A 27,044-nucleotide genomic window follows, 5' to 3' on the forward strand; every position below is an offset into this window, starting at 1 on the left:
CTAGACCAATCGTCAGCAAAGGACCCTTTGGAGCCCGCCCCCCTCCTTCTACGTCCTCCAATCCAAAAACACAACCGGGTGAGGGAGCGCGTCCGCCCGGAGAGGGAAGGCCGGGTTGAGGCGCCGGCTTTCCCGGGTCTTCTCCAGCTGCCACCGCTTTGCTGCAAAGCTGACGGTCGCAAAAACATGAGTGACTCCGCGGGAGGGCGCGCTGGTCTTCGGCGTTACCCCAAGCTCCCAGTGTGGGTGGTGGAGGATCATCAAGAGGTGAGTGGACGGCGGCCGGGCTCTGGGGCAGAATCAGCGGAAACCGTGACGCTCAGAGGGCCAAGCAGACGGCGCAACCTTAGCATCGGAGGCCAGAGAGTCTGGCCTCCCGATTCAGTTAAACTGCCCGATTCCGTTGCTGTGGGGAGGACCCCAAAACAACTAACTAGGAAGAATGAGAACTGACATTTATGGGCGCTTCCTACGTGTCGGGGCAACTTATTTACCTCGGTTTGCCCCCAAATCCCAGGACCAAACAACTGGTGGCGTCGGGATTCAAACCCGGACAGGCTGGCTGCAGAGCCCTGTGACCGTGACCTGCAATTAACTGTGGCTTCCAAGTGTCTCCTGGAATCGCCACCACAGCCCTGCTGTTTAGATGGGGGAGGCCTTATGCTTGAAACGTGGGCTCTGATCTGAAATGGGGACAGTAATCGTAGGACTCACAGGGCTGTTAGGAGTATTATTGTGTGCATATTGTGTTTAAAACTCTTTTTTCTTTCTTTCTTTCTTTCTTTTTTGAGACGGAGTCTCTCTCTGTTGCCCACACTGGGGTGAGTGGCGCGATCTCGGCTCACTGCAACCTCCGCCTCCTGGGGTCGAGCGATTCTCCTGCCTCAGCCTCCTGAGTAGCTGGGATCACAGGCACACATCACCGTGCCCAGCTAATTTTTGTATTTTTAGTAGAGAAGGGGCTTCGCCATGTTAGCCAGGATGGTCTGAACGTCTGACCTCACATGATCGGCCCCCGTCGGCCTCCCAAAGTGCTGGGATTACAGGCGTGAGCTACTGCACACGGCCCATATTGTGTAAAAAAATAGATATTTTAAGACAGTGCCCTGCATAGATAAACACTAAAAGGGGTTACCATGTTTATGGCCGTGCTGATTTACAGTAGCTAAATTGGTGTCTTAATCTAGACTTTTCCAAATCAACAAAGGAGGCCCATGGATCTAATAAATTTGTTTTAAAGTAGCATCAGTAGGCTTGGGATGGGAGGCGGTTATATGGATGTTAAAACATAAGAGGGATTTACTGATAGTGACAGTTAATAGGAGAGGAAGATAGGTTTCTCAGGACCTGGATATAGTGTCTATGACCTTGAGAGAATGAGAAAGCCTAGGTTAGACGGTGCTTTCAAATTAGGTATTAAACCTAGAATTAGAGAAGATGTAAGAGGAGAAATGGCCTTTACGGACCACCTAGCCCAACTCCACCATTCTAAGGGTACCAAAAAGACCCTAACCAGTCTGGACAGCAGAGCGAAATCCCATCACTACAAAAATAGAAGTGAAAAAATTAGCTGGGCGTAGTGGTGCATGCCTGTAATCCCAGCTACTCAGGAGACGGAGGTGGGACGATCGCCTGAGCCCAGGAGCCCAAGGCTGCAGTGAGCCATGATCACACCACTACTCTCCAGGCTGGGTGACTGAGCAAGACCCTATCCCTTTTTAAAGGAAAAAAAAAAAATACTTTGAGACCTAGGATACCTTGAACACCTAGTTAATGTTAGAACAGGCATTAAGCGGTAGTTTGTTCCTAAGCCCCAGTCCTGGTCTGTTTCCCCACATGACCTGTTGAGTTGGAGGTGGCAGCAGGAAGGCAGCTAGAGGTGCAGGTTGGAAGTTCTGAGGACAAAGTAATGCTGGAGATTATTATAATCTGCACCATCTACAATAAATTTTATCTTTTTCCACTTTTCAGCAACATAGTATGCTTTCAATTATGTGCATTACTTAGCATTTTTCAGTCTGCAGTTGAGTGTGTGCTCATGGTTTCAGTGTTAATTCTGATTGTGTGCCTTTGTCTTTTACAGGTTCTACCCTTTATATACCGGGCCATAGGCTCAAAGCATCTTCCTGCCAGTAATATAAGTTTTTTACATTTCGACTCACATCCAGACCTCCTTATTCCTGTGAATATGCCAGCAGACACTGTGTTTGATAAGGAAACACTCTTCGGGTAATATGTGATTTTATTCATGGTCTTTTGTGTTTGAAGTACAATTTGCGGTAGATAATAAGTAATTATAGGAAATAGACTTTGCTAAAGTCATGGGTTTGGGGGTTTTTTGTTTGTCTTTTTGCCTTTTTCATTTTATTTACAACAAGTGTTGACAACTTTCTTAAAGAGCCAGGTTAGTAAATATTTTAGGTTTGCTGGCCATATGGTCTTTGTTGCACCTATTTATCTTTGCCTTTGTAGTGTGAAAACAATCACAGGCACTGTGTAAACAAATGACAGTAGCTGTGTTCCAATAAAACTTTATTTACAAACTAGGCATGGTGGATGAGCCTGTAGTCCCAGCTACTCAGGAGGCTGAGATGGGAAGATCACATGAGGCCAGCAGTTCCAGGCTGTGGTCAAGCCTGTGGATAGCCTCTGCACTCCAGACTGGGCAACATAACCAGACCCCATCTCTTAAAAGAAACAAACCAAAAAAACTTTGTTTACAGAACAGCCTGGCCAATGTTTAATCCTTTTAATATTTGCCTTTATAGAGACCATTGGATTCTCATGTCTATTTCTGCATTTAGTCCATTGCCGTATGTTGTTTTGGTTGAAAAATATGATGAAAATTCAGGCTTTCACAGACATGTAATTGGAAAAGGAAAGCGTATTTTCATAGCCTCTTCAGATAATGGTGAATATTCTTTGATAGTGCACCAAAACTTGAAAAGTAGTAGTTTATTAAAGCTTATTTGAAATGTGGAATTCAGCAATTCAGTATCAAGTGTGAATAACCATAGTTTATTGATCACTCCTTTCAAGATAAATGGTGTTCACCTCAAATTTCAGTCACAAGTGCTTTTTGTTGAGACAACTGTTGTGCTTCAAACTACATAGCAGGAGAGCTTTCTGTGCATCTCTCATTTTGTCACACAGAATATTTTAAAATGTATACTCAAGATGGAAATTTAATAAAATCAAGATGTTCTCAAATGAAACTTTTATATTTATTTATTTATTTATTTTGGCAGTGCTTGGTAATGAGGAATATAGTAACTACTAAGAGTTTGGTGCTGCTGCCTTAATTAATGTTGGAACATTAACCCACCAGTGCCTTTGTACCATCTTTGCAAATGTCAATAAATGAAAACAGGAAATAATACCTTAGTATTTTCATGAAAATAGTTTTGTAATAGTGATGTCCCTGAAAAAGTCTTAGGAACCACTCAAGGGACCATACTTTGAGACCTGTGGTCTTAAAATGTTGTGGATGAAATTACACTTGGGGAAAAAAAAAAAAACACCTTTAAAGTTCTAATGTTGTCTATTTCTTTTCCAGAGAATTAAGTATTGAAAATTGGATTATGCCTGCGGTTTATGCTGGCCATTTTTCACATGTAGTATGGTTTCATCCCACATGGGCTCAGCAAATCAGAGAGGGAAAACACCACTTTTTAGTAGGTAAAGACACTTCTACCACAACAATCAGGTAATTTCCTCATATTTGTGAATATGGACGTGATTGAATGTTTCTTATTTCGGATTCCTATAATAACTTCATAAGTCTCTGCACACAAATAGGATCAGATTAAGCCTCAACTTCTCCAAAGAGTTCTCAAAACATGAAGAACAAACTTTTAAGTCTCTTGATGTTCTTCATGTACCATTTATATTTAGTTGCTGGTCAAATTAGATTTTGAATGTGATCTTTATCCTTTGGAATTTGGGCTTCATTGGTGACTAACTCCTTAAGCCATTGAAGTATTTTATAGATTTGTATATTCAGTAGTACATTTTACTATTTCCTTTCAATGTAACTGTTGTCTGCTGAATTTGCTGCAGTGGCTCACACCTGTAATCCCAGCACTTTGGGAGGCCGAGGTGGGCGGATCACGAGGTCAGGAGATCGAGACTATCCTGGCTAAAATGGTGAAACTCCATCTCTACTAAAAATACAGAAACAAAAGTAGCCAGGCATGGTGGCGGGCACCTGTAGTCCCAGCTACTCGGGAGGCTGAGGAGGCAGAATGACGTGAACCTGGGTGGCGGAGCTTGCAGTGAGCCAAGATCGTGCCACTGCACTCCAGCCTGGGCAACAGAATGAGACTCCATCTCAAAAAAAAAACAATAATTAGTAGTGAAAGGGCAAAATTATCTCACTTTGATTTTTTTATAAATCCAACTGCTGAATAAGTAGATTTGGGCTTTAATTTTCTTGATTATAATATAAGTAGTTTCAGATAAGTACTTAATCTAAAGTAAGTTACAGTATCCTCTGACTTGAGATACATGTGCAACTGTTTTTATTGTGTAAGCTATTTAACCAATGTTTTGTGTATCTTGTGATACTATAATACTTTTAGAAATGTCAATATGTTCTTGACTTTAAAATTCTCTTATAATGGGATAAATATTTTAAGCAGTATAGCCATAACATTCTAGAACCTTAGGGATAGTGGAATGAAATGGTAATACGTTGAAAATCAGATGGTCTTCCTCACTGAAAATGATACTTTATTTCTAATTTATTCTTAATGACACAATTAACTTTTGTAGTATATATTCTTATCATTCACACAAATGGCTTTGTTGTGATATATGAAAATTGTATTTATTTCAGATATAATTCAAAAGAAATAATTAAGACTCAGCATATAAATATTGTACATACTACTGGTATGTGTGAAATAGTAGTAGGGTTTTTATTGAGTACTTCCGTGGGTAGGCCTGATTTAACCTACAAAATCAAATAATTTTCAGCAATCTGACACAGACATTTGAAACTCTGTGTCTGAGTAACAATTTTGGAAGATTTTGATTCATGATTTTGGTTAATCCTGCAAGTAAAACTTTATGGAATAGACACATATACATGTAGGTGTTTAGTTTGACAAATATTTGTATGTTTGTATGATAGGAACACGGGAAAATTGCTGTTATTAAAAAGAATATTAATTTAGGTTGGGGGATACAGCCTCATCTTAGGGTTGTACAGTTTTAATAAGCTTGGACATTAGTTTTACTATGTCATTAATCTATTTTTGGAAAATAGCTTTTACAGTTTACAGCTGTGTATGCTGGGAGAAGGCAAGTGGGAAATAAATATTAACCATTATTTTAGGTGGGTAAGGCATGCCTCTAGAAGAAGTATTTGGCTTCACTGTTTATTTACCTAGTCACCTTTCATATTGAAAATATTACAGTTATATAGAAATTAACAAAGCTGTAAAATATGTCGGGGAGTTTCTATGAAGAGAAATTATTTCCAGATGAAATTTTTCTCTTCAATGATTTTTTGGATAAAGATTCAGCTGGTATGAGAGAGAACAAAAGAACACTGGCTTAAACAAGAGTTTATTCTTATATTAGAATTCAGTGTACACAGTCCAGGCCTATGTGGCAGCTCTAGAGTTTGGGGAACCCTAGTTCCTTCTATCTTTTTGCACCACCGTCTCTAGAATACTGCCCTTGTCTTTATAGTCCAAGGTGGCTTGCCACCTCTGTGTTCATATGCCAGTCAGCAGGAAACAGGAGAGCAGAGCTCTGTATGCTTTTCTTCCATTCACAACCACTGGCCTGAATTTAATCACATGGCCACACCAGGCAAGGCAGACTGAAATGTAGTCTTTATGTGGGGCAGCTGTGTGTCCAGCTAAGAATTTGAGGAATGCTATTTCTACAGAAGAACAGGAAGTACAAATACTAGAGACTGCTCTCAGTTTTTGTCAAATAGGTCCATTCTTATATTTCTGCCATGCCATAGTGAAATGTCAACTAATTTTCCCATTCTTCTTAAAAATCGTTTTTTCCTCTGATTCAGGGTTACAAGTACAGATCATTACTTCCTAAGTGATGGTCTGTATGTACCTGAAGACCAGCTAGAGAACCAAAAACCGTTACAATTGGATGTAATTATGGTAAAACCTTATAAACTGTGTAACAATCAAGAAGAAAACGATGCAGTGTCTTCTGCTAAGAAACCAAAGCTAGACCTGGAAGATTCGGAAAACACTGCCTCTACTAACTGTGACTCTTCTTCAGAAGGACTGGAAAAGGAGACAGCGACACAGAGAAGTGACCAGACTTGCCTAGAACCATCACGTTCATGTTCTTCTGAAAATCAGGAATGCCAGACTGCCGCCAGCATTGGGGAGATTCTGGAAATTCTGAAGAAAGGGAAGGCATTTGTTTTAGATATTGATTTGGATTTTTTTTCAGTGAAGAATCCCTTCAAAGAAATGTTCACTCAGGTAAATATTTTATTTTTAACACATAGATCTTGAGAATTGTGTGGCTTTTCTCTAGATGAGGAGTCAGCAAACTCTTTAAACAGACAGCTAGCAATTATTTTAGGCTTTGGGGTTCACATTCTCTACTAATACCCTTTTCTGTTGTTTTCTAAACCTGTTAAAGTTGTATATACCATTCTTAACTTGAGGGCCATACAAAAACAGGCTATAGGCTGTGGATTGCCAACTCCTGCTGTAGATAGTATTCATTATTTTGCATTTATTAATTGGGGTAATGTACACATGGGTGATGGATAAAAATTAAATCATACAGTACAGATATATACAGTCAGCCCTCTGTATCCATGGATTTAATCAGCCACAGATAGGAAATATTCAGAAAAAATAAAAAACAACTAGAAATAACAATACAAGAGTAAAAAATAATACAAATAAAAAACAATACAATATAACAACTGTTTACATAGAATTTACACTGTATTAGATACCATAAGTAATTTAGAGATGACTTAAAGCATATGAGAGGGTATGCATAGGTTATATGCAAATACTACACTATTTTATATCAGGGACTTGAGCAACCACAGATTTTGGTATCCACAGGAGGTCCCCGAACCAATCCCCCACGGATACCAAGGGACAAGTGTACATTGAAAAACAGCACTCTCTTATCCCTATTCCCTCAGTTCTTTGTTTCAGAAACGAACACTGTGGTCAGTTTCTTGTGTATCTTTCCAGAGATATTCTATATATAAATCCTGTGTAACAGATTATTCCTTAAACAGTGACGTGCCTGATTACTCACCTAAATGTTTGTAGTAAATATTTGTAATGAAAGTTTCTAGAAGGTTACATAAGAAATTCAGTGGCAGTTATTCCTTTTAGAGTGCTATCAGGAAACCTGGGAACACTTTTAGACCCTTTGGTACAATAGACTTTTTTTAAAACATGTATTACACTCTATTATTTAGTGGCAATTTTTAAAACATCATTAGGAAAGACAGGTGTTCATCTTTTTTTTTTTTTTAAGAGCATGTTCAGGCTGGGTACAGTGGCTCATGCGTATAATCCCAGTACTTTGGGAGGCCAAAGCAGGAGGACCACTTGAGCCAAGGAGTTTGAGAACAGTGTAGGCAATGTAGCAAGATCCCATCTCTATGGAAAAAAAAAAAATTTTTAATCTAGCCAGGCATAGTGGCACGTGCCTGTGGTCCCACTACTCGGGAGGCCAAGATGGGAGGATCACTTAAGCCTGGGAGGTCAAGGCTGCAGTGAGTCGTGATCACACCCCTGCACTCCATCCAGCCTGGGTGACAGAGCAAGACTCCATCTCGAAAAAGAAGAAAAAAAAGAAGCATGTTCAAAAGTTAAGGGAGTTAAATTCTACTGTTACCTCTACTGTTTATTAGCTATATGATCTTAGGAAAATTACTTAATCTTTCTGACCCATAGTTTCTTCAAGTACCAAATCAGAATAATAGTCATACCCAACTCAGGATTGTTATAATGAATGAATAAAGCGCTGAAGATATGCCACAACATTGTGCTTAATGAATTTTAGCTCTTGGGTATAACCTCTTTCCGAGAATACTCCTAAATAGGATTACTGGGGCCAGGTGTACCCACCTATATAATGGATCCATGTAGCTGTGCTAAACAAGGGGAAACATTATCCTACAAAGTTTGTATGGCAAACCTCTTTCTCCCCTTAGTGGAGCCTCCTGACCGAGGTTCTATGTCTTTGACATTCTGCCTCCAGTATTGCCTTTGTACTTCAGAGTTCTCTTCTGTTGTTAGAGAAATGGCTGCAAAGTGGACATGGGGAGTTCTTTGTTGTTGTTATTAAAGATACGTGTATTTCCTGTAAATAGCTAAAGTCTGTTTATATCCTAGGACATGCCATTTATATAGTGGAATATTATTTAAAATATTTTCATGTCATGACCCATTAGCCACCAAGTATGCTTCCTTAGGTAATTTTTACATAGTATTGTCATGCCCAGCTGGATAGAGTTGCCTTGAAGAAGTGATATTTACAATAAAATAAATTTTACAATATTTACAATAAAATTATTACGATAAAAATCTAAAGTATACATTTTGCCTCATTCTCCCATACAAACTTTTAAATAATTATCTAAGATGTTCTTGTATCACAAGCAAGGCTGTCTCTTCCTTAAAGCATATCACTAAAAATTTTTAACTTTTTTTTTCTGGTATGTGGATTTTTTGTTTTGTTTTCCAGGAAGAGTACAAAATCTTACAAGAGCTGTACAAATTTAAGAAACCTGGCACCAACCTAACAGAGGTATCCTCCATTTGTTTCTTTGGGGTTTTATTCATTTATCATATAACTAGTAGTATCTTGCAAATTACTACAGTGATCTCAAAGACTGCTCAAAGTGAGTGTGTGTATGTGTGTGTGTGTGTGTGTATTGGCAAAGCCCATGGTTAGTCCTTGAAAATTATGTTTTAACTAATAGAGCCAAGTTTTTTTTGTAATGGAATGTTGCTCGTTTTTTGAAAGAATAACTATGTAATCTCAGCTTTTCAATGTATTTTAAGGAAGATTTGGTAGATATTGTTGATACTCGAATTCATCAGTTAGAGGATTTAGAAGCCACTTTTGCCGATTTGTGTGATGGTGATGATGAAGAAACTGTACAGAGATGGGCTTCAAACCCTGGGTAAGACTCTCAAACATTTTTTTCCCCCAACTCTACTAACTTTCGGTCCTAGATATGTTCCTAAATTTGCAAGATACATTGCTTTTAAAAACTTAGTATTCAGCTACTTGGGATGCTGAGGTAGGAGAGGATCACTTGAGGCCCGGAGTTCCAGACCAGTCTGGGTAATGTAATAAGACCCTGTCTCTAAAAAAAAGTTTTTTAATTAGCCAGATATGGTGGCACCTACCTGTAGCCACTACAGCCGCTGCTCCCAGCTACTTGGAAGGCTGAAGTGTGAGGATTGCTTGAGCCTAGGAGTTTGAGTCTGCAGTGAGCTGTGATCATGTCACTGCACTGTATCCTGGGTGACAGAGACTTGTCTGAAAAAAGAAAGAGAGAGAAAAAAGAATTAGTATTAAATTTCAACACATTTACTAACAACAGTAGACATTATTGAGTATATTCTGTGTACCCTTTAATATTTTTCCTTGCCTTATCTCATGTACTCCTTACAACAGCCTTATGGTTTTATTCTTATTATGTCAGTTTTATAGATGAAAAAAACCAAGGTTAAGGAAATTGGCCAAAGTCACATAGTAAGTAGGCATGTTTTTAGTCTTTGTGCGGTAGCTGCCCCTAAATATGAGATACTGTACGAGGTCTTAAAGAGAAGTAAAGATGAGTAGTACCTAGGCATTCCCTGTCCTAAGTAGAATAAGAAAAAAATACTAACCTAACAACAGAAAAGTAAATTACTTGACAAGTAAATTACAATGCGAAAACTTGGCTGGGCTCAGTGGCTCACACCTGCAATCCCAGCACTTTGGGAGGCTGAGGCGGGCAGATCACGAGGTCAGGAGATCGAGACCATCCTGGCCAACTCGGTGAAACCCAGTCTCTACTAAAAATACAAAAAAAAGAAAAAATTAATCGGGCGTGTGTTAGGCGCCTGCAGTCCCAGCTACAGGAGACTACAGGAGGCAGGAGAATGGAGTGAACCTGGGAGGCGGAGCTTGCAGTAAGCAGGGATCACGCCACTGCACTCAGCCTGGGCAACAGAGTGAGACTCCATCTCAAAAAAACAAACAAACAACACACACACACAAAAAAAAACCCCAGTGCAAAAACTGACATGAAGGAACAGTATTTGAAGGCTAGATTCTCCATCAGGTCATTTATTTGACTGACTGTTCATATTACCTTGAAAGTGTGAAGAGAGTTCTTTTTGAGTGAAAGCCTTTGGTATTGAAGCTGGCGTGAAAGAATATTGGCATAAATATTACAGTGATTTTTCTCTAAAATAAGTCTTAAATCATGTAATCTCAAATGGCCAGAAAACTAAAATAAAACCATCAGACAAACTTTTTGGTCTCCATGAGCATAGGAAAACCAGAACTAGCTTATTTTAAAACTAATCTCCCACAAACTGTCATATTATTCTCTCTAGTGTAAACAAAAGAAAATCAGTTGTAAGGTAGCAAGATAAAATGGGAAATTAGAATCAATAATACTTTAGGCCAGAACATGAACAACCACTAAGATTTGTCATGTTATGGTTATTAAAAATAATTCAGCAGATCTCTAGAAGAATATGGAAGAACCTGGAACAGTGGTTGCCTCTGGGGAAAGGAATTCTATGGCTAAATGACGAAGTATACGAGTGAGAAATTATTTCTTTTGCTATGTGCATGTATTATCTATTCAAAATACTCATTGTAATTTTTACTTAAAATATTCAGAAGCATCCCTAAAATGTAAACATCATAAAGCTTTAATTATTGACACTAACAAAGCAGTGATGTGGAGGAATAATTCACAGTAATATTAATCACATCAGTAAGTATTGATTAGGCACTTTAACATCAGTTAATGGCCAGGCATGGTGGCTCACGCCTATAATCTGAGCACTTTGGGAGGCCAAGGTGAGCAGATCTCCTGAGCTCAGGAGTTCGAGACCAGCCTGGGTGACATGGTGAAATCCTGTCTTTACAAAAAAATACAAAAAATTAGCCAGGCATGGTGTCATGCACCTGTGGCCCCAACTACTTGGGAGGCTGAGGTGGGAGGATCACTTGAGGTCAAGGCTGCAGTGAGCTGAGATCGCACCACTGCACTCCAGCCTGGGTGACAGAGGAAGGCCCTATCTCAAAAAAAGAAAAAAAAAATCAGTTAATGCTTTTTCCTCTTCAGTATAGGGTTCTAAAATGATTCCTTCTTTTTTGAAATGATAGAAGAGGGAGATAGAGAAGTAAGTCACAGGACAGGAGTCTTCCTAGAAATACTGAAAAATCCTATTATTTTGTTATTTCATGAAGTCTCAAGCTAAGTTTAAAACTTTAACAACAACAACAAAATAGGCCTGGAAACCTTGGAATCCTAAGTCCAGCCCACAGACTTCCACTGAAACCCACTCTGCCTACTGAGCATGCCCAGTTAGCTTCTCGTCACCAGCAGGGAGTTCTAATACAGACTTGAAGATATGATGAGACTGCAACAGTAGTGAGTTTAGACTGTGCTTGGTATTGAAGGGAGAAAAAATAGCATAAAGGAAAAGTAGATGACACTGAAAGAAAAGTCTCCCCAAACTAACCATGACCCTAAAGAGCCAGACCCTCGGCATAGAGGCTTCACTATGTCTAGGGAAGTGAGGTGGTTGGTTAGGGTCCAGAAGCCTAGAAAATGTCATTAATAAAAAGGAAAAAGTAACAGGACAAGTGGGCAAGCAGGCAGGCCTCCATGCCTCCTTTTTTCTTTCTTTTTTTACTCCCAGCAAATTAGTGAATATTTGTGGAGGAGGAATTAAAACACTAGAAGCATTAGCCAATCAGAGCTTCCAAAAGGTCCACCTAAACTTAATACCTTAAAAGCCTCAATGGTTATATCAATGTTTTGGGTAAGAAAACAGGAAACATTTATTTCTTAATATTTTAAGATATTTGGACAGCATCTTTTATTTCCCAAGTACCATATGAAGCATGTTATTATGGTAAATGTTAGTATAATGTATCATTTACTATTGTCATTTTAGTTGCGGTGGTTGTGATGTTTAATTGAGTGGGATGGCTTTTTTCCAGAATGGAATCACTAGTTCCCCTTGTACAGAGTTTGAAAAAACGGATGGAAGTACCAGACTATGAAATGGTAAATATTTTATATTAACGTGTAAAATTGACCCTTTGTAAAGACAATTTTCTGGGTAGAAGAATTTGCTTTTTGTTAAAGTGGTTCATTTTTGTTTGTGTTCCTGTGAAGTGTGAAATAATTATTAAGAAAAGAAATGAGTGAAAAAAATACATACATTGAAACAGAATACTGTTTTCCTGGAAAAGTTTTCCAGGAAAAACATTTTTTCCTCAATTTTACTTATGAAGCAAAAGTCCTGTGTATTTTTTTAGTTTTGTCTGGGGTCAGATCTCTCTTTACCAGACAAAAGAAAAGTACACAATTTCTAAAATGGTCCATTTTTTATTGATGACTATTTATACTCCCTTCCTCCTTCCTTCTTTTCCTCCCTATTTAAAAACTTTTCTGTTTGTAAAAACCATAAGAAAAGAAAAAAGAGAGAGCTGTGACTAGCACGTTTTAAATGTGTTAGCTATTTGTCAACAGGGATCTGAATGCTATAGCCAAAGATACTTTTAGTCATAATTTATTTGTATATCATTTTGCAGTCTTTGAAGCATATATTTTCCCATTTGACCTGGTACTTGAGATGAGAAAGCTACAGCTTAAAATATTCAAGTGTCCAGGCGCAGTGGCTCACGCCTGTAATCCCAGCACTTTGGGAGGCCGAGGCCAGCAGATTACGAGGTCAGGAGATCGAGACCATCCTGGCTAACATGGTGAAACCCTGTCTCTACTAAAAATAACAAAAAATTAGCCAGGCATGGTGGCAGGCGCCTGTAGTCCAAGCTACTCGGGAAGCTGAGGCAGGAGAATGGTGTGAACCCGGGAGGCGGAGCTTGCAGTGAGCCCAGATCGTGCCACTGCACTCCAGCCTGAGTGACAGAGTGAGACCCCGTCTCAAAAAAAAAAAAAAAAAATGTTCAAGTGACTTTTCTCAGATTTGATGCCAGGGCTAAGACTTCCAAGTCTCCTGCCTCTTAGTGTGGTCTTTCTCTTACTTCAGTAAGCTGGGTTTGCATATTTTATTTACTTATGGAATACAGTCAGACCACTTTGACTAAAACTGAAGTATTGATTTAAGTATTGATTGCATGTATAAGAATTTGCTGGTATTCTTTAAAATAAGAGATGTCTGTTTTCACACTGCTGATAAAGACATACCCAAGACTAGGCAATTTACAAAAGAGATTTAATGGACTTACAGTTCCATATGACTGGGGAGGCCTCACAGTCATGGCGGAAGGTGAAAGGCATGTCTCACATGGTGACAGACAAGAAAAGAGAGATTGTACAGGGAGACTCCGGTTTTTAAAACCATGAGATCTCATGAGACTCATTGACTATCATGAGAACAGCACAAGAAAGACCCACCCCCACAATTCAATCACCTCCCATCGGGTTCCTCCCACGACATGTGGGAATTGTGGGCGTTACAATTCAAGATGAGATTTGGGTGGGGATACAGCCAAACCATGTCATTCTACCCTTGGCCCCTCGCAAATCTCATGTCCTCACATTTCAAAACCAGTCATACCTTCCCAACAGTCCCTCAAAGTCTCAACTCATTTCAGCATTAACTCAGAAGTCCACAGTCCAACATCTCATCTGAGACAAGCCAAGTCCCTTCCACCTATGAGCCTGTAAAATCAAAAGCAAGTTAGTTACTTCCGAGATACAATGGATGTACAAGCATTGGGTAAATACAGCCGTTCCAAATGGGAGGAAGTGGCCCAAACAAAGGGGCAATGCAAGTCTGAAGTCCATCTTCAGTCAAATCTTAAAGCTCCAAAAAGATCATATTTGACTCCATGTCTCACAGCTAGGTCACTCTGATGCAAGAGGTGGGTTCGCATTGTCTTGGGCAACTCTGCCCCTATGGCTTTGCGGGGTACAGCCTCCCTCCTGGCAGCTTTCATGGGCTGGTGTTGAGTGTCTGCAGCTTTTCCAGGCACACGGTACAAACTGTCAGTGGATCTACCATTCTGGGGTCTGGAGGACAGACAGTGGCCCTCTTCTCACAGCTCTACTAGGTGGTGCCCCTAGGGACTCTGGGTGGGGATCCAACCCCACATTTCCCTTCCACACTGCCCCTAGCAGAGGTTCTCCATGAGGGCCCAGCCCCTGCAGCAAACTTCTGCCTAAGCATCCAGGTATTTCCATACATCTTCTGAAATCTGGGCAGAAGTTCCCAAACTTCAATTCTTGACTTCTGTGCACTCGCAGGCTCAACACTAACTGGAAGCTGCCAAGGCCATCTGAAGCCATAGCCCAAGCTCTATATTGGTCCATTTTAGCCATGGCTGGAGCAGCTGAGACACAGGACACCAAGTCCCTAGGCTATACACATCACTGGGACACTGAGCCCTGCACATGAAACAATTTTTTCCTCCTAAACCTTCAGGCCTGTGACAGGAGGGGCTACCGCAAAGGTCTCTGACATGCCCTGGATACATTTTCTTTATTGTCTTGGGGATTCACATTTGGCTTCTCGTTACTTATGCAAATTTCTGCAGCCAGCTTGAATTTCTTCTCAAAAAATGGAATTTTCTTTTCTTTCACATTGTCAGGCTGCAAATTTTCCAAACTTTTATGCTCTGTTTCCCTCTTAAAACTGAATGCCTTGGCCAGGTGCAGTGGTTCACGCCTGTAATCCCAGCATTTTGAGAGGCCAAGGCGGGTGGATCATTTGAGGCCAGGAGTTCAAGACCAACCTGACCAACGTGTCGAAACCCCTTCTCTACTGAAAATACAAAACTTACCTGGGTGTGGCAGGACACACCTGTAATCCTAGCTACTCAGGAGGCTAAGGCAAAGAATCGCTTGAACCTGAGAGGCAAAGGCTGCAGTGAGCCGAGATGGTACCACTGCATTCCAGCTTGGGTGACAGAGCAAGACTCCATTTCAAAAATAAAAAATAAAAATAAAAAAACTGGATGCCTTTAACAGCACCCAAGTCACCTCTTGAATGTTTTGCTGCTTAGAAATTTCTTCCACCAGATATGCTAAATCATCTCTCAAGTTCAAAGTTCCACACATCTCTAGGGCGAGGGCAAAATGCCACCAGTCTCTGCTAAAATATAACAAGAGTCACCTTTGTTCCAGTTCCTAGCAAGTTCTTCATCTCCATCTGAGACCACCTCAGTCTGGATTTCATTGTCCGTGTCATTATCAGCATTTTGGTCCAAGCCATTCAACAAGTCTCTAGGAAGTTCCAAACCGTTCCACATTTCCCTGCCTTCTTCTGAACCCTCCAAACTGTTCCAACCTCTGCCAGTTCCAAAGTTGCTTCCACATTTTCAGGTACCTTTTCAACAGTGCCCCACTCTACTGGTACCAATTTACTGTATTAGTCTATTTTCACACTGCTGATAAAGACATACCCAAGACTGGGCAATTTACAAAAGAAAGAGATTTAATGGACTTAGTGTTCCGCATGGCTGGTGCAGCCTCACAATCATGGCAGAAGGTGAAAGACGCGTCTCACGTGGCAGCAGACAAGAAGAGACAGCTTCTCTGCAGGGAGACGTCTGGTTTAAAACCATCAGATCTCTGACCGGGCACGGTGGCTCACACCTGTGATCCCAGCACTTTGGGAGGCCGAGGCGAGTAGATCACCTGAGGTCAGGAGTTCGAGACTAGCCTGACCAACATGGAGAAACCCCATCTCTATGAAAAATACAGAATTAGCCAGGCGTGGTGGCGCATCCCTATAATCCCAGCTACTTGGGAGGCTGAGGCAAGATAATCGCTTGAACCCAGGAGGTGGAGGTTGTGGTCAGCCAAGATTGTGCCATTGCACTCCAGCCTGGGCAACAAGAATGAAACTCTGTCTCAAAAAAAATGAAACCGTCAGATCTTGGCTGGGCGCAGTGGCTCACGCCTGTAATCCCAGCACTTTGGGAGGCTGAGGCGGGCGGATCATGAGGTCAGGAGATGGAGACCATCCTGGCTAACATGGCGAAACCCCGTCTCTACTAAAAAATTAGCCAGGCGTGGTGGCAGGCACCTGTAGTCCCAGCTACTCTGGAGGCTGAGGCAGGAGAGTGGCATGAACCCGGGAGGCGGAGCTTGCAGTGAGCCGAGATAGTGCCACTGCACTCCAGCCTGGGCGACATAGTGAGACTCCGTCTCAAAGAAAAGAAAACAAACAAAAAAAAAACCCCATCAGTTCTCCTGATACTCATTCACTGTCATGAGAACAGTGCCGGAAAGATCTGCCGCCATAATCACTTCCCCCTGGGTTTCTCCCATGACACACGGGAATTGTGGGAGTTACAATTCAAGATGAGATTTGAGTGGAGATACAGCAAAACCATATAATGAGCAAAAGAATATTTTGGTGAAACCTGAGCAAATCCAAGACTTACACTGTTTTGTTTAACTTTTTTTTTTTTTTCCAGGAGCATACATTCAAGTTACCCTGAGTAAATGCTTCCAAGACCTACTTTTTTTTTTGGAGACGGAGTCTCTGTCGCCCAGGCTGGAGTGCAGTGGTGTGATCTTGGCTCACTGCAAGCTCCGCCTCCTGGGTTCACGCCATTCTCCTGCCTCAGCCTCCTGAGTAGCTGGGACTACAGGTGCCTGCCACCACACCCAGCTAATTTTTTGTATTTTTAGTAGAGACGGGGTTTCACCGTGGTCTCGATCTCCTGACCTCGTGATCCACCTGCCTCGGCCTCCCAAAGTGCTGGGATTACAGGCGTGAGCCACCATGCTCAGCCAAGACTTACATTTTTTAAAAAATGGTATTTAAGATTATTACAAGATACTTAAGGTTTGAAAATATTTTGAGGCCAGGAACAGTGGCTCACACTTGTATCCCAGCACTTTGGGAGGTCAGGGCAGGTAGATCACTTGAGCCCAGGAGTTTGAGACCAGCCTGGGCAACATGGCAAAACCCTGTCTCTACAAAAAATACAAAAATTAGCCAGATGTGGTGGCACACGCCTGTAGTCCCAGCTACTTGAGATGCTGAGGCAGGAGGATTGCTTGAACCTGGGTGGTTACGGTGAGCTGAGATCGTGCCATTGCACTCCAGCTTGGGCAACAGAGTGAGACTTTGTGTCATATTTAAAAAGAGAAAATGCTTTGAGCTCATACAATATTATCAAATATGTCTGCAGGCAGGTCTGCTTTAATCATTACATTGCATCTGGATTTTTTTCGCTGGGTGGGTTTGATGTTTTTTGGGGGACAGGGAATGGCTGGGGTTCAGTCACATATTATATAATCAATTATGATGTGCCTACAGCTGCAGAGATAGAACGCTAAATAGTTTTACCATTTTGGCAAAATGAACATTCAGAATTCATCCTTTTATCACACTGACTGATTATTGCCAGTTAAATTGTTGATGTGTATCCAGAGCCTCTAGTAAAATAGTTGATTAGTGTGTTTTTTCATGCTTTGCACTTGTATACTCTAGGCAAAACTATGACATAGTTAAGTTCCATTTTTCAAAACATTAAAGTTAAGGTTGCAGAATGGTAGCATGTGAGCCACTTCTAACTTTCAGGCAAGTTTAGTTTAGTGCTAAGACTGGACATCATTCATTTAAATTTAAAACACATATGTAGATGGCAGTAGTCTATGGTTACACATAAAGGATACACAAGAAAACAGTTGGTTAAATAAGGTAGGACAAATATATTTTATCTTGTATCCTCTCAAAGCTTGGAATATAGTATTAGTTGCATGTATTAATATTTTAAAAGTAAGTAAAATAATGTGTTAAAAATGAGATGAGAATATTATGTACAGTTTTGTATCAACTTTTTATTTTTATTTTTTTTTTTGATACGGAGTTTCACTCTTGTTATCCAGGCTAGAGTGCAATGGCACGATCTCAGCTTACCGTAACCTCTGCCTCCCGGGTTCAAGTGATTAGAAGCTGGGATTATAGCCATGTGCCACCAAACCCAGCTAATTTTGTATTTTTAGTAGAGACGGGGTTTCTCCATGTTGGTCAGGCTGGTCTCAAACTCCTGAGACCTCAGGTGATCCACCCGCCTCAGCCTCCCAAAGTGCTGGGATTACAGGCATGAGCCACCATGCCTGGCCTCAACTTTTTAGAATCTAGATGAAATGGATAATTTGATAGAAAATGCGAATTACCAAAATTAAGTAAAGACCAATAATCATACAATAAAGAAGTAAAGAATTATTCTAAGAAGAGGCATCTGGCCCAGACAGTATATAGGTGAGTTCTACCAACACTTCAGAGAGCAGATAACTTTTATGACATAGAAACTGTTAGAGAAAAAATAATCCCAAAGCATAAAGATTAAAAATTAAAAGTTTGTCATATTTAAGGTGTTGGATAGTCCAGTTACCCTGATTTGATCTTTATATGCTAGTATGAATGTATTAAATTATCACATATACCCTGAAAATATGCACATCTTTTATGTATCAATAAAAGTAAAGATTTGTCAATAAGGCCATTAATGATTAAAGAAGCTTATAAAAACAATTGTCATACAGTGTAATTTTTGTCTTATTTTCAGGTTCACCAGGCTGGTTTAACCTGCGATTATTCAGAACTTCCTCACCACATCAGCACAGAACAAGAAATAGAGTATCTTATTCAATCTGTGCATTATTTACTGAAAAATTTACCAAATCCTACTCTTGTGACAATTGCAAGGTAAGTGTGTTCGGTAGAATAATGGCAAACCAGAGATGTGCACATCCTAATCTCTGGAACCTGTGAATGTGTTGCATTATATGGCAAAAGGGAATTATCAGTGTGATTAACTCAAGGATTTTGAGATGAGATTCTCCTGGATTCACCAAGTGGGCCCAGTGTAATCACAAGGGTCCTTAGAAGAGAAAGGCAGGAGGGTCAGAATCAGAGAGAGTGATTCGAAAATTCTGCCCTGCCGGCTTTGAAGATGGAGGCCACGAACACAGGCAGCCTTTAGAAGCTAGAAAAGGCCAGGGGACAGATTATGCCTGGGATCTTACAAAAAGAATGCAGCCCTGTTGGCACCTTTATTTTAGGACTTCTGACCTCCAAAAGTATATGATAATAATTTAGTGTTGCTTTAAGCTACTAAGTTTGTGGCAATTTTTTATAGCGGCAGTAGGAAGCTAATAAAATTTCTGTAGGTAAATGTAATGATTACTAATAAAATAATACAATTTTTTTTACCTACTCAGCTCAAAATTTAGATGTTGTATTTTCTCTTCCCTGGTTTTTTTTGTTTGTTTGTTTGAGAGGAATTTCGCTCTTGTTGCCCAGGCTGGAGTGCAATGGCACAATCTTGGCTCACCGCAACCTCTGCCCCCCGGATTCAAGCAGTTCTCCTGCCTCAGCCTCCCAAGTAGCTGAGATTACAGGCATGCACCACCACGCCTGGCTAATTTTGTATTTTTCATAGAGACGGGGTTTCTCCATGTTGGTCAGGCTGGTCTCAAACTCCCGACCTCAGGTGATCCACTCAACTCAGCCTCCCAAAATGCTGAGATTACAGGCATGAGCAACCGCACCTGGCCTTTTTCTCTTCCCTATTAGTGATGATATGCAAACAATGTAGTTATTGTTACCTTGTCTTTGCAGTTGGTAAGATTCAGATGAACACAAGAATTCTCATTTCTGTGTCCTACCAATTAATATTTAGCTGCTGCCATGTTTTAAATTTGAATATAATTGCTGAATAGTTATAACAATTTAATAATGCTTTCCTATGTTAATTTTTGGGCTGGTTTTGTATGGAAGTATGAAGTTCTGAAATAAGTACTTTAAGTACTCAGGCTAATAATATGTAATTCATGACAAACATTTTGTAACATCCTTTTATCATTCTGAAACCTCATATAATGTAACCTACCTATATGTAATTTAAATATATATAGATAATATTCATAATATACATAGATAATATACATTATATATGTAATATAACCTACTATACACATAATACCTATACACATAGGAGGAATTAAAGTAATTGATAATAAAATATATTAAAATGCCAAACTAGACTCACATATTTAAGACATGCAGTTAAAAATGTACTATAGCAGTTACACTACATGATGTAAATGTAGCAGTTACAAATGCAGATACCATGTGTTGACCAGATGCCATGAACAGCACTGCCATAATGACATTTTTCAGTCATTGAACAGTCTCTTCATAAGGATCTGCAGTTAAAGTCCAGTCTTTCCCCAATTTACAGAGTAGTTGCATTCCTGGAAAATTTAGTTCATATTTAATGCATTTTTTAAAAATACTTTTCTATATAATAAAGTGTTCAGTTCTAGGCTGTATTAGTCTGTTTTCATGCTGCTGATAGAGACATACCTGAGACTGGGCAATATACAAAAGCAAGAGGTTTAATTTAACTTATAGTTCCACGTGGCTGGGGAAGCCTCACAATCGCGGCAGAAAGCAAGGAGGAGCAAGTCATGTCTTACATGGATGGCAGCAGGCAAAGAGAGAATGAGAACCAAGCAAAAGAGGTTTCTCCTTATAAAACCCTCAGATGTCATGATATTTATTCACTACCACAAGAACAGTATGGGTGAAACCACTGCCATGAGTCAATTATCTCCCACCAGGTCCGTCCCACTGCAATGGGAATTACGGAAGATACAATTCAAGATGAGATTTGCATGGGGACACAGCCAAACTATGTCATAGGCTCAAAAAATTAAAAATCACTTTTTCACTTACATGAGTACTCAGTAGACTTTGAAAACATTCAAGACACGGGACAGCTATTCATATTGCAGGATGATCCTGCCTGTTGCAAGCCCTCTAGCAGCCCAGCCCTGTTGTCCCAGTCCCCTAAATGTCAGTAGCGTCCCCTATTCATTGTGTCAATCAAAAATGTACTAAGAGATTTTCAAAACACCTTCATGGGAGTAGCTCCCATCAAGAACCATTCTAATAGTGTTTAAAGAAGTCAAAAATTGGCCAGGTGCAGTGGCCTCACACCTGTAATCCTGGCATTTTGGGAGTTGGAGGTGGGTGGATCGCTGGAGCTCAGGAGTTTGAGACCAGCCTGGGCAACATGGCAAAACCCTGACTCTACAAAAAAAAAAAAAAACACACACACACACACAAAATTAGCTGGGCGTGATGGCATGTGCCTGTAGGCCCAGCTACTTGTGGAGCTGAGGCTGCAGTGAGCCAAGATCACACCACTGCACTCCAGCCTGAGTGACAAAATGAGACCCTGTCTCAAAAAAAAAAGTCAAAAATCTTTCCAAAAGTATTGCAGTACGCTTTATTTGTTAAGACTTATAAATTGAGTTTTTACATATGACACTTTAAAGTAGGTCTTGCTGAGCATAGTGTCTTACACCTGTAACGCCAGCACTTTGGGAGGCCAAGGTGGGTGGATTGCTTGAGCCCTGGAGGTTGAGGCTGCAATCAGCCATGATCATGCCACTAAACAACAAAGAAAGCTCTTGTCTCAAAAAATAAAGTAGGCCTTTGTCCATATGTATATGTTAGTATTTAATAAAGTTTCTCAAGCCAGACCTGGTGGCTCACCCCTATAATCGCAGCACTTTGGGAGGCCAAGGTGGGCAGATCACCTGAGTTCAGGAGTTCAAGACCAGCCTAGCCAACATGGTGAAACCCTGTCTCTACTAAAAATATATAAATTAGCCAGGCATGGTGGCAGGCACCTGTAATCCCAGCTACTCAGGAGGCTGAGGCAGAAGAATCGCTTGGACCCAGAAGGAGGAGATTGCAGTGAGCCAAGATTGTGCCACTGCACTCCAGCCTGGGCAACAGAGCAAGACTATCTCAAGAAAAATAAAAAATAAAAATAAAGTTTCTCTATATTATTTATTGTGTCTTAAATTTTCACATCAAGCCACAAAAATAGCCTGGTTACCAGAGTATGGAGTTTATCAGTGGTCTTACAGATTATCTCTTTAGGTTTGAAATACTTGTACTAAGGAGTAGGCCAGATAACTAATTCCAGTTCCTTCTATAAAGATTTCTGTGCTGCTCTTCTCACTCTATCCTCTAGAAGGCTTTATTCACCCTTATCCAGAACTAGGAGACACTGGTTAATCCAGTTGTAATTGGCAGCAGCATTGTAACTGCCCAGTGCAACTCAGGTTGTAGTTGGTAAGTTCTGGAAAGACTCCCAAAATACAGATATCTGCCCCAACCTACTTTGCTCTTTTCTGCTTCCTACTGCCAAGGAAAGTAAATCCAACACCAGCACATCGCCACATTTCATTTTGGACCAAGCCGTGGATCCTTTATAATTTTGTGGTTAACAAATCATTTTTAGAAATAGAATCCTTTTATCAGTTGGAAAACCTCGACTCTCATCATTTCTAGCCCTAGCGCACACATAATAAAAGATGTCTCATCACTAAGATACTAAGCCCCTGTATTCCCAAGCAACATCTCACTTTCAGGCAAACAGTGGTCTAGCAATCAAGCACTAAGGCTCACGCCACACTTCACCTTGCACAGGTTAATCTCTTTGTTTCAGATATCTTTAAAGGGATACTGATTGTGCCTCTTTCATAGAGTTGCTGTGAAAATTAAAGAACATAATTTATGTGAGGTGCCTAACATAAGGTAAACTTTTACTAGCTTTCAACTGATATTGATCCAAAATTCAGCACACCTTACTTTCTGTTTTACATTGAAATCAACACATGCAGCTTTTCCTCACAGTGTGATTTTATCCTATGTGTATTTTTCTTCTTTCTCTTTCTCTTCTTGGTTCTAGGTCAAGCCTGGATGATTACTGTCCTTCTGACCAAGTTGACAGCATTCAAGAAAAGGTCCTCAATATGCTACGTGCCCTCTATGGAAATCTAGACCTCCAAGTGTATGCAGCAGAGTCTTCTCCCTCTTGAAACAAACAAAACATTGGGCTCCTGTTTTATCTTGGTTTAGTAACAGGCCTTTAATTAATTTATTTGTAAATGAGTCTTCCAGAGAACACTTTTTATATTAACTTTCAATTGAAATCTTTCAGATATTTTGAATCTCTAAACAACTATTTTCAGTTGTGGAATGATGGTAAATTTTTTGGCATCAAATCTAATAACCCCAACTGATAGAACTGTTGCTTATCTGTCTTCCTTAAGTATTTTTTTTGGGGTTTTTGTTTTTTCCACTTTCCCCCCAGGTCTGTTGGACTGTATGAGATTCATTCATACTTCATTTATTCATTGAACTAATATTTATTGAGCACTTACATGTACCAGACATTATTAAGTGCTGGGGTATATGGTAATGAACAGAATAGACAAGGCCCCTGCCCTTTCAGAGAAGACAGATGAGAAATAAATTATGGGTTATGAGAAATGTTATGAAGGAATGGACAACAACAGGCATGTCTTAGTACTTAAGACACCCTGGCCTTATAGGAAAGTAACATTCTCTTTTTTTTTTTTAATTTTATAAAATTAGAGATGGGGTCTCACCATGTTACCCAGGCTGCTCTCGAACTCCTGGGCGCAAGCAATCCACCTGCCTTTGCCTCCCAAAGTGCTGGGATTACAGGTGTGAGCCACTGCCCCAGCCAGAAACTAACATTCTCAAAAGCTGCTATGGGGAAAAACCCACAAATTTGCCAATCCGTGAAATTATCACAGGAAGTCTACCTTTCCAAGGAATTTGGCATTGTGGTCCTGCTCTTGCCAAATGCTCTCCAGCATTGTTGGTATCAAGGTGGTCTGGTTGAGTAAACTTGACCAAACAAAAATTAACTGTTTTTTGCTTTTCTGATTTTGTTTTTGTTTTTGTTTTTGTTTTGCTAATCAAAAAAGTCCTTCAGGGTCTTTTGTGCCTCCAGGCGGTCGTTGTAGATCAATAATACAGTCCCTGAGTGCCACTTTATTGGCAAGTCTGGATTGATACTTTTTTCAGATAAACCAGCTTTTTATGTAAATAGTAAGGGAAAAAGTTAAATCTTTAATTCTGACCTGCCATAAATACCCAAAGATATAAACTGTCTTCCACCACCCTCTTCATGACTGAGACATCCTTCCTGAGTCACTCTTGTCATGAAACTGGATTTTCTCAATTTGCCAGTCTTCTGATCTTTAGTATCTCTTTAGTTCAGTGATTTTTACCTACCTACTTGATTTATTTTCCTTTAAAAGGTGAAATGACATTTAAAGAAAAACAAACACCCATCATTCCTCAGTCCCAACACAGCAGTTCTTTTCACCCTTGCATGTAACTTTCAGGCCACATGTGTTCCTATAGAGTTGCATGTAGCTAAAATTATAGTGTGCTGCCTGACTTTGTGCTAATAACCAAGGACACACATTATCATTGCCTCTCAGTGGATGGCACCTGACCCCATTTTTCCAAGGATTCTATTTTCCAGTGAATTTTTTGTCACCGAGTTAATTTCCCAAGTGTGATAGCATGAATGCTTATTTATGTTGTGAAAAGCAGAGCAGCCTGACTTAGCTTTCCATTTTGATAGAACAACATGTGCCAAAAAAAAGGTTTATTTTCTTGGTAAAATCAGAATCGTAGAATTGTGCTATTTTTAATTTTTTAAAATTTTGGTTAGAGCGTATAGACATTACTTTTATGGTTACTTAGTGTGCTAAATAAGTTAAAGGGTATGTTTTGAACTATAGCACTAATTAATGCGTGTTATCTCAGTATGTCGATGGCTTTGATTTTGTGAGTGGTTAACTATTCATTTATTATGCTTCCCATGAACTCTGATATGATTCATTGTGGTTTTAACTCAAGTTGAATAAAAGCATCCGTTTCTTTTATAGGAATGTTTAATTCTCATGTTCTGTGATCATCTCTTTGAGAATAAAATTCAGTCCCTAATAGTTGAATCAACTTAGTAAATTATGTCTTGCACATTCCAAATAGGAAGATACTTTATCAAGATGTGTTTCATTTGTGTTCTAAGTACCAATGAGGGGATACCATGGTACAGTGTTTTGAATTGTGTACTAATATCATTAAAGCATGGGATTTTAGTGGCTTTTTAAAATATGTGACTTAAGTGTAAGCAAATACTTCAACTTAATAAGTTGTGTATTTTCTAGTATCTAGGGGGAAAAGATTTAAGTCCAGCCTTTCACAATAACCTTTTGACTGTCAATTTTAGATCTCTTTAGAAATATTTCCTATAGGCATGGGTCTCTGTGTGTTCTAGCTTCTCAAGGAGCTCTTAGTCAATGTCCTTCACAATTTTTTTTTTTTTTTTTGAGGTAGAGTCTCGCTCTGTTGCCCAAGCTGGAATGCAGTAGTATGATCTTGGCTCAATGCAGCCTCAACCTCCTGGGTTCAAGCAATCCTCCCACCTCAGCCTCCTGAGTAGCTGGGACTTCAGGTGTGTGCCACCATGCTAGGCTTTTTTTAATTACTATTTTGTAGACATGAAGTCTCATTATGTTGCCCAGGCTGGTCTCAAACTCCTGGGCTCAAGCGATCCTCTTGCCTCAGCCTCCCAAGGTGCTGGGATAACAGGTGTGAGCCACCATGCCCAGCCTTCTTCACTCTTTTTATGATAATCTCTCCTAGTCTTGACTTTGTTTTTGCAGCAGCGGCCCTGGATTGCTGGCAGTAAATTCATCATACTACCAGTAGTTTATAGTCAGTGGTGTGTTTCTCAGTACAAGATTCTCTCATTCACCACACATCTCAAGAGAGAGCACTTTAGTGAAACTTCAGGAGTTTTGTTTGATATCTTTCAGAAATGCTTGACATACAGTCTTGCCTTCTCAAAGCATACTGATACTTTGATGAGGATCAGCATTTTTTATTGTAATTTTTTTTTGTTTTTTGAGGCAGAGTCTTGCTCTGTCACCAGGCTGGAGTGAAGTGGTACCATCTTGGCTCACTGCAAGCCCCGCCCCCCGGGTTCATGCAATTCTCCTGCCTCAGCCCCCCTAGTAGCTAGGACTATAGGCACCCACCACCACGCCCAACTAATTTTTGTATTTTTAGTAGAGACGGGGTTTCACCGTGTTGGCCAGGATGGTCTCGATCTCTTGACTTCGTGATCCACCTGCCTCAGCCTCCCAAAGTGCTGGGATTACAGGCACGAGCCACCGCGCCCGGCCTGTTGTAAACATTTAAGGTGTACAACATGATGTTTTGATATACATATATCAATATATACATATGTATACTATGTATACAGTATATACATAGTAAAATGGTTACTATAGTCAAGTAAATCAACATATCCACTTCTCACATAGTTGCCCTTTGTGTGTGTGTGTGTGTGTGTGTGTGTGTGTGTGTATGCGACAAGAGCACCTAAAATCTCTTAGTAAAATCCTGAATTAAATGCAGTATTATTAACTGTAGTCCTCGTGTGCACATTAGATCTCTAGGCTCACTCATCCTGTGTGCCAGCCACATTGCATCCTTTGACCTACATTCCCCATTTCCTCCTCCCCACTGCCTGTTGGAACCACTGTTTTATTCTCTATCTCTGTGTGTTTGACTCTCTTTTTTAAGCTTCACATGAAAGTGAGGGTCAGTTTTATAAATACTCATTGTCCTACTCTGCTGTGTCAACTTCAGTGGTAGCACTTTTGTTGCAGTTGCGGTGCTTGTTTCTGCACTAATTGGTCTTGGACTGCCTCTTGCTTTTGCTGTTCTAGCTGCACTCTGGGATTCCAGACATCAGCACCATCACCATCCTTTCCCTTTATTCTCATTGGCATTCACAAATGAAGTTATAATAACTAAGGAGGTTCCCACAAACCTTGGTTCTTAGAAAAAGTTCTCTGAACAGTCAACATTCTGGTCACTCACTAGGAGGGTCTATCTTAACATTGCAAATTAGCAAATTGGCAT

The 27,044-nt window shown here is 40.2% G+C and overlaps 1 protein-coding gene across 8 annotated transcripts; it reads left to right on the forward strand.

Moving 5' to 3' along the window:
* The first annotated feature begins 80 nt into the window (after nucleotides 1-80).
* Nucleotides 81-25,063, forward strand: C6H5orf22 (chromosome 6 C5orf22 homolog). 8 transcript variants are annotated; one of them, XM_065546133.2, is made up of 10 exons: nucleotides 81-267; nucleotides 2,084-2,229; nucleotides 3,557-3,706; nucleotides 6,038-6,467; nucleotides 8,713-8,775; nucleotides 9,033-9,154; nucleotides 12,211-12,277; nucleotides 15,365-15,562; nucleotides 18,769-18,908; nucleotides 22,975-25,063. In XM_065546133.2, the coding sequence occupies exons 1-10, from the start codon at nucleotides 187-189 to the stop codon at nucleotides 23,102-23,104; spliced, it is 1,527 nt and encodes a 508-aa protein (XP_065402205.1). In that variant the 5' UTR covers nucleotides 81-186; the 3' UTR covers nucleotides 23,105-25,063. The 8 variants fall into 8 exon arrangements, with proteins under 8 accessions (XP_065402205.1, XP_073849345.1, XP_015306638.3 ...); XM_073993244.1 differs by having other exon boundaries at nucleotides 6,259-6,467; XM_015451152.4 differs by lacking the exon at nucleotides 15,365-15,562.
* Nucleotides 25,064-27,044: the final 1,981 nt, after the last annotated feature.

Source organism: Macaca fascicularis, chromosome 6, assembly GCF_037993035.2.
Source record: "Macaca fascicularis isolate 582-1 chromosome 6, T2T-MFA8v1.1".
In the NCBI taxonomy this organism is placed as follows: domain Eukaryota; kingdom Metazoa; phylum Chordata; class Mammalia; order Primates; family Cercopithecidae; genus Macaca; species Macaca fascicularis.

Coding starts and splice junctions, on each gene's coding strand:
- C6H5orf22 (XM_065546133.2), top strand. CDS start 187: ATGAGTGACTCCGCGGGAGGGCGCGCTGGTCTTCGGCGTTACCCCAAG. Junction 268..2,083: donor TGGTGGAGGATCATCAAGAG/GTGAGTGGACGG, acceptor TGTCTTTTACAG/GTTCTACCCTTTATATACCG. Junction 9,155..12,210: donor AGATGGGCTTCAAACCCTGG/GTAAGACTCTCA, acceptor GCTTTTTTCCAG/AATGGAATCACTAGTTCCCC.